At 51.7% G+C, this 17,898-nt stretch overlaps 1 protein-coding gene and 1 long non-coding RNA gene across 6 annotated transcripts; one reads left to right on the forward strand and one right to left on the reverse strand.

Moving 5' to 3' along the window:
- Positions 1 to 4,909: 4,909 nt before the first annotated feature.
- LOC110258836 (disintegrin and metalloproteinase domain-containing protein 29-like) lies at positions 4,910 to 10,623 on the forward strand. Of its 2 annotated transcripts, XM_021082078.1 has the most exons (4): positions 4,910 to 5,174; positions 5,267 to 6,471; positions 7,403 to 7,527; positions 8,692 to 10,623. In XM_021082078.1, the coding sequence occupies exons 2-4, from the start codon at positions 6,465 to 6,467 to the stop codon at positions 10,405 to 10,407; spliced, it is 1,848 nt and encodes a 615-aa protein (XP_020937737.1). In that variant the 5' UTR covers positions 4,910 to 5,174; positions 5,267 to 6,464; the 3' UTR covers positions 10,408 to 10,623. The 2 variants fall into 2 exon arrangements, with proteins under 2 accessions (XP_020937737.1, XP_020937736.1); XM_021082077.1 differs by lacking the exons at positions 4,910 to 5,174; positions 5,267 to 6,471 and having other exon boundaries at positions 6,583 to 7,527.
- Positions 10,624 to 11,487: 864 nt separating this feature from the next.
- LOC110258837 lies at positions 11,488 to 15,882 on the reverse strand. 4 transcript variants are annotated; one of them, XR_002341258.1, is made up of 5 exons: positions 15,618 to 15,882; positions 13,062 to 15,525; positions 12,405 to 12,662; positions 11,847 to 11,938; positions 11,488 to 11,545 (listed from the first exon to the last, which is right to left on the reverse strand). It is a non-coding gene; the product is annotated as an uncharacterized LOC110258837 (long non-coding RNA). The 4 variants fall into 4 exon arrangements; XR_002341257.1 differs by having other exon boundaries at positions 11,847 to 12,225; XR_002341255.1 differs by having other exon boundaries at positions 11,847 to 12,662.
- Between the last annotated feature and the right edge of the window lie 2,016 nt (positions 15,883 to 17,898).

The following is a 17,898-nucleotide window of genomic DNA, read 5'->3' on the forward strand; positions in this document are numbered from 1 at the left end:
GTCATGCTAGTGTCTCCTGGCGGCTGTACTTATCCCTATGCTCCTGTTCCTGATGAAACAGAAGAGCCAGCTGAGGGGCAGGGCCTCGAGACACAGCCCCCACAGGCCCTCACTCTCCTCTACACCAGTCTGCCAGTGTCCAGAGAAAGGGCTGGCAGTCACAGGCCAGGGTGGGGAGCATGGCTGTGCAGAGCAGAACCTGTTAAAAAAAAAAAAAAGGTTGTTTAGGAGTTCCCACTGTGCTTAAGGATCTGGCACTGTCTCTGCAGCAGCCAAGGTTCATTCACGTGGCTAGCACAGTGGGTTGAGGATCCGGTGTTGCTGCGCCTGTGGTATGTGTCTCGGCAGTGGCTCATATTTGATCCCTGGCCTGGGAACTTCTATAAGCTGAGGATGCTACCAAAAGAAAGAGAGATGAAAAGGAAGGAAGCGGGGAGCTCCCATCGTGGCTCAGTGGAAATAAATCTGACTGGATCAAGACATTACCAAGAGGAAACATTACCTGCTAGTCAGACCTTACAGGACTCTTGCTGCAGGTGGGGCAGTTTCTTGAAAATTACATGGGAGTGGGGGCTGGGGAGCCTAGTCAGACAAGAAGGTGGTCAGACAGGGATGGTGAGGGGATTTTGACTAAACTGGCCTAGCAAGGTTCCTGCTGAAAGGATATAATGCAGAAAGGAACCCCAAAGTCCAGAACCTTTTCTAGTTGAAAAAGAGCTTGGGGAAGGCTGAGTAAAGCTTGCTGGAACACAGGATCTTTGTCAGTTCTCAACTCTGTGGCCAGCGATTTCTGCCTGTGAGCTCCCAGGTGCCACAGCTGCCTCTGATATGTGGTACTTGGTGACAAGCACCATGAGGGCGGCAGTGAGACCCAGAGTGCACCCTCCCTGTGGGGGAGCTGGCACCCCATCCTGAGAGGTGACCTGAGAAAGAGGCCCTGTCCCATTGACTGGCTGCTCACAGTCAGGCTGAGCAGGGGAGGGGCCAGAGCAAGGCCCCCAAATATGTCACCAGGTACATTGATTATTTTATCCTGAAGGCACTTGAGAACCAGGAGAAAAGTCCAAGCTTCTTACCCCCTGTAACTGTCCAAAAGTTAAGTACACGTTCCCACTTTTCCAAAGGAAATTTGGTTATAATAGAAACGTAGGTTTGGAAACTACCTCTGTACCCAGGAAAGAGCTTCTGTGAAGACACTGCCTCAGGACACAGCTTCAAGCTCACATCTCCCTTCCCCTGCCACACGGCCTCCCCACCCCAGAGGTTTTTCCTTCTCCTGGCGGGATATCTGAGCCTCAGTGGTCTGGATGCCTCTGTGAGGCTCATTTCTGGGTGAAACCCCATGAGTGGACTCGGAAAGGCCATCATCCCACTAACTCCTCAGGCACAGGGAGCCAGGGACTGCTTCTCCAGGGTCCAAAGTCCTTATCGCCAAGCCAGGTGGCTCCAGGGAAAGTTGAACCCATTGGAGAAAGTGGGGTCAGACCAGGGAGCCCAGAGCCCACTTCTGGGAGCCTGAGTGGGAGCTGGTCCACAGTGAGCCCTCAGGAAGAAGGTGTGTGTCCTGGGGCTTCCAAGGAAGCTGTATCCGGACCTGGCAAAGGCTGCCTGGAAATTCTACACCATGCAGGGTTTGTCCCAGCTTCTGACCACCAAGGCTTTAGCACGGTGCCAGCACAACTGGCTGGGTGCCCATGGGGGCAGGGGATGGAGACCAGCCCTTTGCTGGGACCCCTCCCCTGCCAGCCCATGGCCCTGAGGGTCCCAGTCCTGGGGCTGCCCCTCTGCAATCTCTGCCTCAGTGGCCCTCAGGGTCCCCACCCTAGAGGCCTTGGTGCTGCCTTTGCTCTGAGGTCTCAGCAGGTGGGCACTGCCCTGGGCCCTCCCCCAACTCCCCTGGGGATGGTGCCAAGCCCAGACCCCCACCCCGCAGGCAGCAGAATCTGCAGGTCCAGGACTTGGTGCAGTTTCCAGCCCCATGAGGAGGGGGGATTTGAAAATCCCTGACAGAGACTCATGGGAGGGGTGTTCTCAGGCTCTGACGCCCTGGGGGAGATGCCCCGGTCGGGAGTGGCTGTTCTGTGAGGGATGCACCCCAGAGCCTGGACTGGGCGGGGATTTGAACAGGGTCTGTGTCCAGTGGGTGCAGCTGCCAACACTGCTACGACCCTCTCAGGGCCACATGCACCCCTGGCTTGACAAGAGAGGGGGCGGGTCTGGCACCCCTGCCCCACCTCACGCCTGCCGCAAGGTGCGGATGGTGGCGTGGGATCCAGCTGTGACACCTGCTGGTTGACCGGGGCCAACCCGGAGGGCTGAGTTGGCGTGAGGGGCCGTCTCCCACCTGGGGGTGGGGTGCTCCCTGCTCCTTCCCTCAGCGTCCGCCCTGCGGGGGGTCTGCCCCACATGACGTGGGTGTTTCCTGGCCTTCGGGTGGGGAGCAGCTTCCCCCGACACTGTCCTTCCCAGGCTCTGGGCGAGAGGTGCACTTCCTCCTCGGGGACCCTCGTGGCCGCTGCTGACCAAGGACACCTGCCTGACAAGGGAGACCGGATGTGCAGGTGAGTCTGGGCCTGGCCTTCGTGCTGGGCTTGGCCTGAAGGCTGGCCAGTGGGGGGTCTCAGTGAGAGTCCACTGCCCAGGTCAGCTGTTCATGCAGTTACTACCCGGGGGCCTTGAACTCCGCAGTGGTGAGGACAGCTTTGTCCAGTCACTGCTGAGGGCAGAGGAGAGCTGAGTCCATCCGGTGCACAGGGGGACAAGGGCGTCCCAGGAGAAGCAGGATGGGTGCACGGGTTTCAGGTGAGGGACCAAGACAGGTTGCCGCATGTCTGTAACAGGGCAGCTGTGTCCACAGGGGGCCGGCGAGGACCCATGGATGGAGCCAGGACTCCCTCCTCCCTGAGGCTCCGAGTCTCGGGAGGCTGGAGGCTGAGGGGTGGGGGCTGGAGGCCTGGGGAGGCTGACCCTCCAGCACTTCTGGGGAAAGTTGTGCAGTGCAGCTGGGGCACGAGGGGCCGTCTTTGCACTGAGGATTCTCTCCGCACCAATTTGTTCAAAACAGGGGGAAATCTTCTCACATCCATGAAAGGTAGAGTCACATAGACTTCCTTCCTCCTATCCTGTGATGTCATTAATAAGCTCTCATGTCAGTTAGATGAATCTACAGAAGGGGCTCAGTTGGACTCAGGCAGGTAGTTCAGCACAGCAGAGCCAGAGACCATGTTAGGCAGCAGACCCAGCAAAACTGCATGCTGGACATCATACATCAGGGAGGATATAAAACTTATTTTAATTAAAAAAATTCAACCCATTATCCATTACTGCACTATTTCCCACAGCAAAGACATGGAAGTAAAAAAATGCCCATCAACAGAGAAGATTGGGTAGACATATACAATGGAATATTACTTAGATGCAAAAAAAATCAAGGAATAATGCTTTTGGGGCAACATGGATGGCTTAGAATGTGTAATATTTAGTGAAGTAAAGCAGACAAAACCAATATCATGTGAGATCACCAATAGGTGGACGCTAATAGAAATGATAGAACCGACAGCAGAAATAGACTCAACGATTTTGAAACCAAAATTACCTTGACCAAAGAGGAAATGTGGAGAGGGGTTAAATTAGGGACTAGGCATTGATGTCCACTCTACCACACACAGCAGAGGTAGATAACAAGGACCTATTGTGTACCGCAGGGAAACAGAGTCAGCAATGTGCAATCACCCACATGGAGAAAGAATCGGAAGATGCATGGATGTGTGTGCAGGTAAAACTGAGCTTCTTTGCTGTTCACAGAAAACATCACAAGTTTTTAACTATGGTACATTTAATTTAAAAAAGTTAAGACTTCTTTTCTCATGACACTCATCTGATGTGTTAATGAGAATTTTATACTCTATGATTTGTCCAATATTTTGGTTGTTGTGAGAATGTGAAAAGGGATCATTTTCCCAGCTTCTCGGCTCTCTGCACATCCAAGATGAGTACTGGCTTTATTGCAACACCCAGAACCTGGAAAGAATTCCAACATCAGACATCAGCTAAAGGAATAGACTGATTTTACTAGGACCACTCTTCGGAAAACACTTTTCATTAAAAATCGGCTATTGCTGACTCACACGGAAACGTGGTAATGTTCACAATATCGATGCTGAGTAAGATGAGCCGTACAAGCAAAAGCACATACAATATACGTCCATTCGTATGTTTCTAGAGCATGGAAATTAATCTGAAGCATCCTAACCCAGATCAAATATAATGTGAGGACCCGGTGGAAAAAGAGAAGGGAGAGGAAGGAGGAACACCAGAAACTTGTGAAAACAGGGAGAGAATTGATCTGTCCAAACATGAAAAGGTTGATGTCCACATCAGTGTTTATCAAAGTGTACAATCTAAATATCATAGTTTATTAGAGGACAGTTTCACCTCACTCAAGATATTACCAATAAGGAAACACATGGCTTGAGACAGAAGCAGTGACAGAAAAATAGTGAAAAATCAGAAGCACTTGAAAACACTTCTCATGGAGCCTGAGGATATATTATTAGGTAAGCATGACAACAGAACAAAATCACCAAGTGCTCATGATGGGGGTGTCCTGACCACCCTGCCAGGTGTGTCCACTCTATCTTGGAGCTGGTCCAGGGAAGCAGGTGTGTCCAGAGAGGTGGAGCACAGGTGCAGAACAGGGACTACCTCTCAGGACACATCTGCTCGTGGAACTTTCACACACCCTCTACACACCTGGGTGTGGTTTCCTTCTCTAATGTGGGGGTGACGGGGACACCTACACCACGGATGGGTGTGCGTGTGGAAAAACAAAGTAACGCATGGGTGGCCGGCATTTACTATTTAAAAAAATGAGAAAATATAAAACCGCTTTCCAAAATGCTATTAAAACACCAAATCCAAGACACTCACACCGGCTCTGGGGAACTTCTCTTTCTGAGGGCATTCAATGGCATAATGTCTTCTATCCTAGGAGCTTATGCAAATAGGGTCCTCCCTCTACTGATAAGACAGCCTTGTCCTGAACCTGCAGCTCTGGCAGCGGAGTCCCAGCCCCAGGATCCCCAGGTGCTCCCATTCTGTGATCAGGACTGAACACAGACCACATGCCATGGAGTCTGGGCTGAGCTGGGTGGTCCTTGCGGCTCTTTTACAAGGTAGGTTTTCCAGAACAAGAGATGCCGAGGATGTGAGGGCACCTCAGTGCGCGTGTGACAGTTTTCTGACCCGGATGTCTTTGTGTTTGCAGGTGTCCAGGGTGAGGGGCAGCTGGTGGAGTCTGGAGGAGGCCTGGTGCAGCCTGTGGGTCTCTGAGACTCTCCTGTGCAGACTCTGGGTTCACCTTCAGTGGCTTCTACATGCACTGGGTCTTCCAGGCTCCCGGGAAGTGACTGGAGTAGGTGGCAGGTATTAGCAGTCATGGCGGTAGCACCTACTATGCAGACTCTGTGAAGGGCTGATTCACCATCTCCAGAGACAACGCTGAGAACACACTGTATCTGCAGATGAACAGCCTGAGAACTGAAGACACGGCCCGGTATTACTGTGCGAAAGACACAGTGAGGGGAAGGCTGTGTGAGCCCAGACACAAACCTCCCTGCAGGGACACAGGGCCTGGGCTGCAGGGGGCACTCAGGACCCAGAGGTGTTTGTTTCATGCCCAGGAGCAGGTGCAGAGGGAAGTTAAGGGCTGGTTTCCTGCCAGGGTCTGGGGCTTCCTCTCCCTGTGGCATCTCCCCAAGGGAATCCCTCTGCACTCATGATTCTCTACACACTATTCAGTCTCTGAAGGAGAAAGGAGTGTTGGAATAGGGGAAATATTCTCACATGCATAAAAGTTAGGGAGACACTATATGTTGTTTCATCCTTCTCTTAATATCTTTAAGTAACTCTTCATGACCGCTGGTGAATCTACAAAAGAGGGTCCATTGGACTCAGCCAGGGAGCTCAACACAGCAGATCCAGCGACCCAGCAGCTAGCAGCAACATCATAAAGTGCACACTGGACAGCAGACATCAGCAGGTTCCAAACCGAAAGCAAGAGAAGCAACTCCCCTCGGTGGTCGTGGTTCCCCTGACACCTCACTCACAGCCTCCAAGCTAGTTTCCTCCGTGCCAATGCACAGGGACCCCCACTGCAGCTTGCGGGAGAAGTTGAGTCTGAGGACACCCCACACAGTGAGGCAAGGAGTGTGAGCAGTTTATCGCATCCGTCACTGAGGTGTCTGTTGAGAGCAGGGACGTCCCGTGCAGTACATCCTGGGGAAGGACAGAGCCACCTGATGTTCATGCCAATTATTATCGACAGGATTAGGATCCTCCTTCTCACGCCCTCCTACAAACAGGTCTCGCCTGGGCCAGGGCCCAGATTCTGGCCTGCTCTTCACGGGTGCAGCAAGACCCCTTTCAAGACCGCATGACTGTCTTGCCAGGTCAAGTCAAAGGCTATGTACGGTAAGGGCCCGAACTTCTCTGATCAAAGTGGCAGCGTCCTGGCTGCAGGAGCCTCGTTTGTTCCGCGTATGACAGAGCGAGCAGACATGGGCACCGGAACCCGGGCCCCGAGAGCGCCCCAGGCTCCACTGTCAAATTCCCAAAGGGGGAGCGCCGTGGGGCCCGGCTCATGGTGATGCGCCCTCCGTGACCTGGTGCAGGGAGCGGAACGAGGGCTCCTCTCTGGGGACGCAGGTGGGACCTGAAGTGCTGAGGCTCAGTGCCGGAGGCTGGTGAGATCGAGGACGGGTAGGCTCATCTAGACTAGCTGGCGGGAAGGGGTGGGTGGGGTGGGGGGCACCAGGCGATAGAGTAGGAGAGAGACACATACAGCGGGAGTCCCTCAAACCTAGACTTTGGCTGAGGGCCCTAGAGCCTTGGACATTGGGAACCTCCGACCATTTTCCACGTCAGCGTGTCTGGGTCAGATTGCTTCCAGCTGTTGAGAATACAGCCAAGGCGAGAGGCTGCAGGGGGCTCCCGGGATGTACCAGAACCCATTCTTAGCCTCCACGCAGTAGTATAGGGGTACTCAGAGCCACCGACTGGCCAAAGGTGTGCCTTATTGTCTCAGCGACGTCTCCGAGGCACTAAGGCGCAAAGCTGCAACCGTCTCCACAGTCGTGTCTGGCTTGGGGGAGGTGGCCAGAGAAGCGGGGACCTGTGCCACTAGGGCACCACGGGAATTCCCAGGAACCAGCTGAGGCTGACTCGCTTTTCACAGAGCCCCTGGGATGTGCCTTATGGTCCTACTGGGGAGGCGGTGGCCAGCGACAAGGGACTCTGAGTTTGCTTTGAGCACTAAGTGCCTCTTGTTGCAAAGAACTTATCTTGATGGGGGCAGATGCTCTCATAGCCTGGTCCCTTCTCTGTCCCCCTTGTCCTCTCACAGGTGTCTTCGAGGGGCAGGCAGCCCTGAGGACTCTTAACTGCCTGCACGGTACTAGCTGTCCCGGTCCGCAGCTGGGAGGGAAAAAGAAAGGAGGAAGCCTCACCCATCAGGTGGCCGGTACTAAGGTGCAGTGCTTGGTGGGGCCTTCAGAACACACCACAACGTAACCTGGCCCGAGTTCCCCAGCTGCTTCCCCAGCTACTCACCTGTTCCCAGAGGGTCCCAGAAAGAGAGAAGGGAGAGGGAGGGGGAGAGACCCCCAGTAAGTCCCCGTGCAGGACCGAAATGTCTCGGTCCATGGGCATAGTTTGGAAAAACAATTTTCCCGACTCGTGGCGAGGGGAAGACAAAGGAGAGGTTATCGGCAGGGATGCGCTTGGTGGAGAGGGACGACCTCCTGATCTTCGGGGGGACCTGACCGCAGGGGAGTTGGTGGGCTTGTTGACCGTGTTGCAGTCACTCGGCAAGTCTTCGCTGGCCAGCAGGAGGACTCTACATGCTGCACACAGACAGGCCTCTGCTTCCCTCTCCCTTCGGGTTTCCACACTCGCGCCCCTAGACACAGCCCTGCCACCTGCCCCAGTCAGGCACCACTGAGTGCATGTCCAGGCCCCGCCTGCCTCGCCCTGTGTCTGTTACCTAATCCCCTCAGGTGACCCGCCCGGGAGTAGGTGCCCACAGCCCCAGGCTCCCTTTGTTCCCAGTCAGCATCTCCTTGGAAAGTAGTGGCCGCAGCTAGAGGCTCAGGCCTGGCTTCTCTGGGGTCCTCCTTTTGTCCGTTCTTCTTGACAATGTCCCTGAGTAGGGACACAAACCCGGCAGAAGGCCAGGTCACCCTGAAGGAAGCCCTCTGGCTGCTTGGGTTCTGGGCAGTGCTGGCCTCAGTCCAGTGCTCTCAAGGCCGCCCCTCATGGCGTTACATCTCCTCAGAGGTGGTGGTTCCCAGGAAGGAGTTACACCATGGCAAGGGCGTTCAGATGCCAGGCTGGCTCTCCTACAGCCTGCATTTTGGGGGCCAGAGGCATATTATCCACATGCGGCCCAAGAAAATCTTTTGGCCTGGACACCTGCTCGTGATGACTCAGGATGACCAAGGAGCCTTGCAGATGGACTACCCCTTCATCCCTTCCGACTGTTACTACCTCGGCTACTTGGAGGAGATTCCTTTTTCCAGGGTCACGGTGGACACATGCTATGGGGGTCTCCGAGGCTTTATAAAGTTAGATGACTTAACCTACGAAATCAACCCCATGAAGGAGTCTCAAAGGTTTGAACATGTCGTTTCTCAGATAGTAGCAGATGCCAATGCAGTGGGACCTATGTATCCACTGGGCTACAAAGAGGAAGAAGACCCCCTGTTCTCTCCAGAAGATGCCAGTGCAGCCCCCAGGATCGCTAGTAAGGCCTATTCATCTCATAGAGCAAATCTGAAAGGATTTCTTCATTGTACTCGGGAAATGCATAATTCCCTAGGAAATCTGTCAAACTCTATTACCTACCTGATAGATTTAGGTAGTATAATGGACTCGATGATTCTAACTCTTGATACAAGGTACTATATTAGCAGCCTACTTGTTTATAATCACCGTGACCCAGCCAACACAGGAGATCTTGCAGAGGGAAGTGCATACTACCAGTATTATCAGAGAACTCTGTATCCAAATCTTCGGCCACACACATCTGTTCTCTTGAATAGGCATCGTCCAAGAGACAACCAGTATGCTATACGTACACACACTGTATGCGGCAACCGTAATCTCCTACCGGTTGGTCACTTGGGCAGAAATAAAATAATCATAGGTGTCGTTGCGTCTGCCTATACTGGGAGGTCTCTAGGTGTGTATTATGATGTTATGAGCTGCGTTTGCCAGAGAAGGTCTGTCTGCATTATGTTCTACTCCCCTTCATTAACAGACACTTTCAGTAACTGTTCCTTTTTACATATCCAACACGTATATCACTATGCAAGTGTTGACTGCATGTTTCAAACTGCATTTGTGTATCACAATAGAAGCCTGGCAAACGATCGTTGTGGAGATAAGAAGGTGGACCCTGGGGAGACCTGCGACTGTGGCTCCATTAAGGAGTGTTACAGCAACCCCTGCTGTACCGATGAATGTCGGCTTACACCCGGAAGTTCTTGTAGTGTAGACCTGTGCTGTTCAAACTGCAACTATTCCCACTCTGGGACACTCTGCAGGCCAACCCAAAATATATGCGACCTTCCCGAGTACTGCACTGGTACAGAAAGGTTTTGTCCTGGTGATGTTTATTTGCAAGATGGAACCCCGTGCTCCGAGGAGGGCTATTGCTATCATGGAAATTGCACGGACCGCTCCATGCATTGCAAAGAGATCTTTGGCAGAAATGCTGTGAACGCTGCAAATGAGTGCTATTCTATCAACAAAAGGGGCCATCGGTATGGACACTGTAGAAAACTACCTACAAAGACCTCCTTTTATGGTTGTAGTGATGCTGATGTATTGTGTGGAAGATTGCAATGTACCAATCTCACTCACCTTCCAGTGTTGCAAGAGCATGTTGGATTTCATCAGTCTGTGATATCAAGTAAGTTGTGTTTTGGGATGGACTTACACCGTGGGACTGAAACAAATGATGTTGGTTATGTGAGAACTGGTACCCTCTGCAGGCCTCGAGTGTTTTGTTCAAATACCTACTGCAACGGTACTTTGACTGATCTGAGGTATGACTGTATCCCTGAGAAATGCAATTATAGAGGGATTTGCAACAATAGAAGGAACTGCCACTGCCACATAGGCTGGGATCCTCCATATTGTATACAGGTAGGTATTGGAGGAAGCGTGGACAGCGGACCCCCCCCAAAACTGAGAGGGTCGTTAAAACAAGCCCAAGCACCAACCATCTATTTGAGACTGCTCTTCGGTCGCCTTTATGCCTTCATAGCTGCGATGCTCTTTGGTGTGGCCACAAATGTAAAATCTATCAAGACCACCACAGTTAAGGAAGTAACAGTGAATGCTTAGATATCCTAAACCAGCCTCCTGACCCTTGTTCAACTACAGGCAATGTAGAAGGAACATGTGTGAGAAAATCAGTAATGAGATGACAAAGCTGAAGTTCACTTCCTAGAAGTCTGTGGAACGGGGCTGGGGGCTCGTACCGTGAGTGGTCAGAATTCTCACACCAGGTCTCTTTGAGAAGCTGCTTCCCGGCATGCTGAAATAAAACCTAAGAACACACGCCGGTGGCCTGTACTATTTGGTTCGCCCCTAAGAGTGAAACGGAGCCTGAGACTTTGGCCAGCAGAGGAGACCCCAGGCAGCAGCTGGGTCTTGACCCGAGTTCCCGGATCCCAGCATTAACGTTTGCCATGGGCCCTTCTAGGGGCAGGTTCATGATGTTTCTCCATGTGGGTGCTGTTCAGGCCTGGGGGCCTCCTCGTCTTCTCCATAACCTCTCCTTCTCTAAACCCAAAGTGGGTGCAGAGCAATGGAGGGCTACTCCCCACCTGCGCTGGCTGTCTCCTCCTGGGGTGGCTGTGGGCTGCGGGGATGAGAGTGATGTGGGCCCAGGTCCCGCCCGGCGTCAGCAGGGACAGTCTGGAGAACATCCTTCCCAAAGTGGGACACGGAGGGCAGGAGGTGGAAGGTGGCATTTGCTGAAACCCCATCAGAAACTTGTCAATGACCTGGGCCTTCATGGGGAGCCCCTGTGAATGCCAATCCCTCACGTCCTTCCTGCATCTCCGTTTCAGTGCACTGTCAGTGATCGTAAGCCTAGGGATGCACGGTGAATCACAGACACGTGTCCTTAGACCAGGCCTCTGGGGGAGGAACGCCAGTCTCCCTCTGTATCTAAAGAGGATTCAGTGATTTATCATTTTATAATGTGGTGTGAAATGAATGAAAGTTAAATATAGGGGTAAAAAGTAAATGTTTTAGTATAAATTCACCTTTAAGGTTATAAGGACTTTTTTCTCACATTATCATGCTCCATCAGAAGTGACTAGACATAGTTCTCAGTGCTATACAGCCGGGTCTCATTGCTTATGCGTTCCAAAGGCAGTAGTTTCCCTCCATTAACCCCAAATCCCCAGTCCATGTATGTGTGACGGGGTCACCTTGCTGTACAGTAGAAAATTGACAGAACGCTGCAAACAAGCTGTAATGGGAAAAATAAAAATCACTACAAAAATAAATAAAATTATAATGACTTTCCCCCATGCAACACTGGCACCTCCTGTAGAATTTAAAACGCAAAAATGAAATAAAATAAAAATAAAACTCCCGCCAAACCAAGGTCTTACACCTCCCACGTCATCCACAGAAAAAGCCACTTTAAGCTGGTCATGACACTTGTTTCTAGAGGTTTCCTAAATGCACACCGTTAAAGCAGTCCCGCTTCTGCACACACTGTTTTGAAACTCTGCCCTCTCGTCTCCACATACATCCTCATGTCCTACCTCTGAAACGCCTTCTAGTTTCCAAAGTTCAGTCTGCATTGAAGATACTCTGGTCCACTGCTGTGTCACTCCTAGGGTATTCTGCTGCTCAACTGGTGAACATGAAGGGACACTTAAACGAGACTTCGGATCACAGAAATACCCACTCACTTCCATGTACTTGGATGCTAGTGGGTTTGCTGGTGCACCGCATTAGGTAACAGTCACAGGGGGAGGCAGGCAGGGCCTGGACATTCACCCAGCAGGAACTGCCCTGGGGGAGGTGGCAGGGCTGTGTCTAGGGTGCTGACACTGACTCCCGAAGGGAGAGGGAAGCAGAGGCCTGTCTCTGTTCAACGCGTTCACTCTTTCTCCCAGTGACTGGAGACTCCGTGTGTGCCTGTAACACGATCAGCAACCCTATCGATTCTATCACCCAGGGACTTCTGGGTCACGTCCCACAGACTGCTATTTTCCTCGTTACGAGCACCCCTTCTCCCTTCTTCTTTGGTGGCTGGGGCTAGACCCTGTCCATTTTGCTTCTTATAGGTGCTGAGAAAGAAATGTTTTAAGTCTTACCAGTATATGTGTCTTGAGGTGGCTAGCAGGAAACTCATTTGCAAACTTTGGTCTTTTGGGTTTTTGTCTTGAAGCTTTGTTGGGCTTACTGAGTAAAACATTCCCCACTGTCCCAGGTGATGGTTACACTCTATTCGTTCTCAACCAACGAGAGGAGAAAAGCTTCCTGAGTGGGAGCCCCAGGGCTGTTTCCCCTACTCTGTCTGCGTGGTCCTCTCCCAGGAGCTGATAGTTTCCGCCTGCGCCTGTGCGGATCTCCTGCTGGTGCACAATGGGAGAGAATAATTATTGCACGTTTTTAATGCAAACTTATGGTTGTCCATAGAGAGGACAGAAAATCAGTGACTGGGTCATGACTGAAAGCCAAATTTCTATTTCCACCATTATGGGAAAATATGTACTCACTCTATTTCAACATAATGTGACCACGGATACATTTTGTGGGTTGGACCCTTTTCTCTTTGCCTCCTTGGAATAGGTGAGGGACTTCCAGTTCCCCACAAGGAGACAGAACTCAAAGCCTCTGGTCATGACAACAATTGTCAGGCCCTTGTCATGGCCCCACCCGTCTCACAGTAATGCCCCCTCGCCACCTCGAGCAACCCCTCCTGCTCCTTCTTACCCGCTGCGTAGAAAGGTATGTGGCCCACTCCTCACCTCTCCCCTATGGGGGCTTTGATAAGCCCCCAACCATGTAGCAAGTGTAGCATCAGACACTTCTTTCCCCAATCTATCAGCAGGTCAGCAGGTGCATCTTAAGACCTCTTCTCTCCATGGGCGATAACGACAGACATGACCATGCACTTGGGCTCCGTGATGATGAGGAGGTCATCCCTCTGCACCAAGCGCATCTCTGCACCTTAGTACCGGCCACCTGATGGGTGAGGCTTCCTCCTTTCTTTTTCCCTCCCAGCTGCGGACCGGGACAGCTAGTACCGTGCAGGCAGTTAAGAGTCCTCAGGGCTGCCTGCCCCTCGAAGACACCTGTGAGAGGACAAGGGGGACAGAGAAGGGACCAGGCTATGAGAGCATCTGCCCCCATCAAGATAAGTTCTTTGCAACAAGAGGCACTTAGTGCTCAAAGCAAACTCAGAGTCCCTTGTCGCTGGCCACCGCCTCCCCAGTAGGACCATAAGGCACATCCCAGGGGCTCTGTGAAAAGCGAGTCAGCCTCAGCTGGTTCCTGGGAATTCCCGTGGTGCCCTAGTGGCACAGGTCCCCGCTTCTCTGGCCACCTCCCCCAAGCCAGACACGACTGTGGAGACGGTTGCAGCTTTGCGCCTTAGTGCCTCGGAGACGTCGCTGAGACAATAAGGCACACCTTTGGCCAGTCGGTGGCTCTGAGTACCCCTATACTACTGCGTGGAGGCTAAGAATGGGTTCTGGTACATCCCGGGAGCCCCCTGCAGCCTCTCGCCTTGGCTGTATTCTCAACAGCTGGAAGCAATCTGACCCAGACACGCTGACGTGGAAAATGGTCGGAGGTTCCCAATGTCCAAGGCTCTAGGGCCCTCAGCCAAAGTCTAGGTTTGAGGGACTCCCGCTGTATGTGTCTCTCTCCTACTCTATCGCCTGGTGCCCCCCACCCCACCCACCCCTTCCCGCCAGCTAGTCTAGATGAGCCTACCCGTCCTCGATCTCACCAGCCTCCGGCACTGAGCCTCAGCACTTCAGGTCCCACCTGCGTCCCCAGAGAGGAGCCCTCGTTCCGCTCCCTGCACCAGGTCACGGAGGGCGCATCACCATGAGCCGGGCCCCACGGCGCTCCCCCTTTGGGAATTTGACAGTGGAGCCTGGGGCGCTCTCGGGGGCCCGGGTTCCGGTGCCCATGTCTGCTCGCTCTGTCATACGCGGAACAAACGAGGCTCCTGCAGCCAGGACGCTGCCACTTTGATCAGAGAAGTTCGGGCCCTTACCGTACATAGCCTTTGACTTGACCTGGCAAGACAGTCATGCGGTCTTGAAAGGGGTCTTGCTGCACCCGTGAAGAGCAGGCCAGAATCTGGGCCCTGGCCCAGGCGAGACCTGTTTGTAGGAGGGCGTGAGAAGGAGGATCCTAATCCTGTCGATAATAATTGGCATGAACATCAGGTGGCTCTGTCCTTCCCCAGGATGTACTGCACGGGACGTCCCTGCTCTCAACAGACACCTCAGTGACGGATGCGATAAACTGCTCACACTCCTTGCCTCACTGTGTGGGGTGTCCTCAGACTCAACTTCTCCCGCAAGCTGCAGTGGGGGTCCCTGTGCATTGGCACGGAGGAAACTAGCTTGGAGGCTGTGAGTGAGGTGTCAGGGGAACCACGACCACCGAGGGGAGTTGCTTCTCTTGCTTTCGGTTTGGAACCTGCTGATGTCTGCTGTCCAGTGTGCACTTTATGATGTTGCTGCTAGCTGCTGGGTCGCTGGATCTGCTGTGTTGAGCTCCCTGGCTGAGTCCAATGGACCCTCTTTTGTAGATTCACCAGCGGTCATGAAGAGTTACTTAAAGATATTAAGAGAAGGATGAAACAACATATAGTGTCTCCCTAACTTTTATGCATGTGAGAATATTTCCCCTATTCCAACACTCCTTTCTCCTTCAGAGACTGAATAGTGTGTAGAGAATCATGAGTGCAGAGGGATTCCCTTGGGGAGATGCCACAGGGAGAGGAAGCCCCAGACCCTGGCAGGAAACCAGCCCTTAACTTCCCTCTGCACCTGCTCCTGGGCATGAAACAAACACCTCTGGGTCCTGAGTGCCCCCTGCAGCCCAGGCCCTGTGTCCCTGCAGGGAGGTTTGTGTCTGGGCTCACACAGCCTTCCCCTCACTGTGTCTTTCGCACAGTAATACCGGGCCGTGTCTTCAGTTCTCAGGCTGTTCATCTGCAGATACAGTGTGTTCTCAGCGTTGTCTCTGGAGATGGTGAATCAGCCCTTCACAGAGTCTGCATAGTAGGTGCTACCGCCATGACTGCTAATACCTGCCACCTACTCCAGTCACTTCCCGGGAGCCTGGAAGACCCAGTGCATGTAGAAGCCACTGAAGGTGAACCCAGAGTCTGCACAGGAGAGTCTCAGAGACCCACAGGCTGCACCAGGCCTCCTCCAGACTCCACCAGCTGCCCCTCACCCTGGACACCTGCAAACACAAAGACATCCGGGTCAGAAAACTGTCACACGCGCACTGAGGTGCCCTCACATCCTCGGCATCTCTTGTTCTGGAAAACCTACCTTGTAAAAGAGCCGCAAGGACCACCCAGCTCAGCCCAGACTCCATGGCATGTGGTCTGTGTTCAGTCCTGATCACAGAATGGGAGCACCTGGGGATCCTGGGGCTGGGACTCCGCTGCCAGAGCTGCAGGTTCAGGACAAGGCTGTCTTATCAGTAGAGGGAGGACCCTATTTGCATAAGCTCCTAGGATAGAAGACATTATGCCATTGAATGCCCTCAGAAAGAGAAGTTCCCCAGAGCCGGTGTGAGTGTCTTGGATTTGGTGTTTTAATAGCATTTTGGAAAGCGGTTTTATATTTTCTCATTTTTTTAAATAGTAAATGCCGGCCACCCATGCGTTACTTTGTTTTTCCACACGCACACCCATCCGTGGTGTAGGTGTCCCCGTCACCCCCACATTAGAGAAGGAAACCACACCCAGGTGTGTAGAGGGTGTGTGAAAGTTCCACGAGCAGATGTGTCCTGAGAGGTAGTCCCTGTTCTGCACCTGTGCTCCACCTCTCTGGACACACCTGCTTCCCTGGACCAGCTCCAAGATAGAGTGGACACACCTGGCAGGGTGGTCAGGACACCCCCATCATGAGCACTTGGTGATTTTGTTCTGTTGTCATGCTTACCTAATAATATATCCTCAGGCTCCATGAGAAGTGTTTTCAAGTGCTTCTGATTTTTCACTATTTTTCTGTCACTGCTTCTGTCTCAAGCCATGTGTTTCCTTATTGGTAATATCTTGAGTGAGGTGAAACTGTCCTCTAATAAACTATGATATTTAGATTGTACACTTTGATAAACACTGATGTGGACATCAACCTTTTCATGTTTGGACAGATCAATTCTCTCCCTGTTTTCACAAGTTTCTGGTGTTCCTCCTTCCTCTCCCTTCTCTTTTTCCACCGGGTCCTCACATTATATTTGATCTGGGTTAGGATGCTTCAGATTAATTTCCATGCTCTAGAAACATACGAATGGACGTATATTGTATGTGCTTTTGCTTGTACGGCTCATCTTACTCAGCATCGATATTGTGAACATTACCACGTTTCCGTGTGAGTCAGCAATAGCCGATTTTTAATGAAAAGTGTTTTCCGAAGAGTGGTCCTAGTAAAATCAGTCTATTCCTTTAGCTGATGTCTGATGTTGGAATTCTTTCCAGGTTCTGGGTGTTGCAATAAAGCCAGTACTCATCTTGGATGTGCAGAGAGCCGAGAAGCTGGGAAAATGATCCCTTTTCACATTCTCACAACAACCAAAATATTGGACAAATCATAGAGTATAAAATTCTCATTAACACATCAGATGAGTGTCATGAGAAAAGAAGTCTTAACTTTTTTAAATTAAATGTACCATAGTTAAAAACTTGTGATGTTTTCTGTGAACAGCAAAGAAGCTCAGTTTTACCTGCACACACATCCATGCATCTTCCGATTCTTTCTCCATGTGGGTGATTGCACATTGCTGACTCTGTTTCCCTGCGGTACACAATAGGTCCTTGTTATCTACCTCTGCTGTGTGTGGTAGAGTGGACATCAATGCCTAGTCCCTAATTTAACCCCTCTCCACATTTCCTCTTTGGTCAAGGTAATTTTGGTTTCAAAATCGTTGAGTCTATTTCTGCTGTCGGTTCTATCATTTCTATTAGCGTCCACCTATTGGTGATCTCACATGATATTGGTTTTGTCTGCTTTACTTCACTAAATATTACACATTCTAAGCCATCCATGTTGCCCCAAAAGCATTATTCCTTGATTTTTTTTGCATCTAAGTAATATTCCATTGTATATGTCTACCCAATCTTCTCTGTTGATGGGCATTTTTTTACTTCCATGTCTTTGCTGTGGGAAATAGTGCAGTAATGGATAATGGGTTGAATTTTTTTAATTAAAATAAGTTTTATATCCTCCCTGATGTATGATGTCCAGCATGCAGTTTTGCTGGGTCTGCTGCCTAACATGGTCTCTGGCTCTGCTGTGCTGAACTACCTGCCTGAGTCCAACTGAGCCCCTTCTGTAGATTCATCTAACTGACATGAGAGCTTATTAATGACATCACAGGATAGGAGGAAGGAAGTCTATGTGACTCTACCTTTCATGGATGTGAGAAGATTTCCCCCTGTTTTGAACAAATTGGTGCGGAGAGAATCCTCAGTGCAAAGACGGCCCCTCGTGCCCCAGCTGCACTGCACAACTTTCCCCAGAAGTGCTGGAGGGTCAGCCTCCCCAGGCCTCCAGCCCCCACCCCTCAGCCTCCAGCCTCCCGAGACTCGGAGCCTCAGGGAGGAGG

This window comes from Sus scrofa, unplaced genomic scaffold (genome assembly GCF_000003025.6).
Source record: "Sus scrofa isolate TJ Tabasco breed Duroc unplaced genomic scaffold, Sscrofa11.1 Contig47, whole genome shotgun sequence".
Classification (NCBI taxonomy): Eukaryota; Metazoa; Chordata; class Mammalia; order Artiodactyla; family Suidae; genus Sus; species Sus scrofa.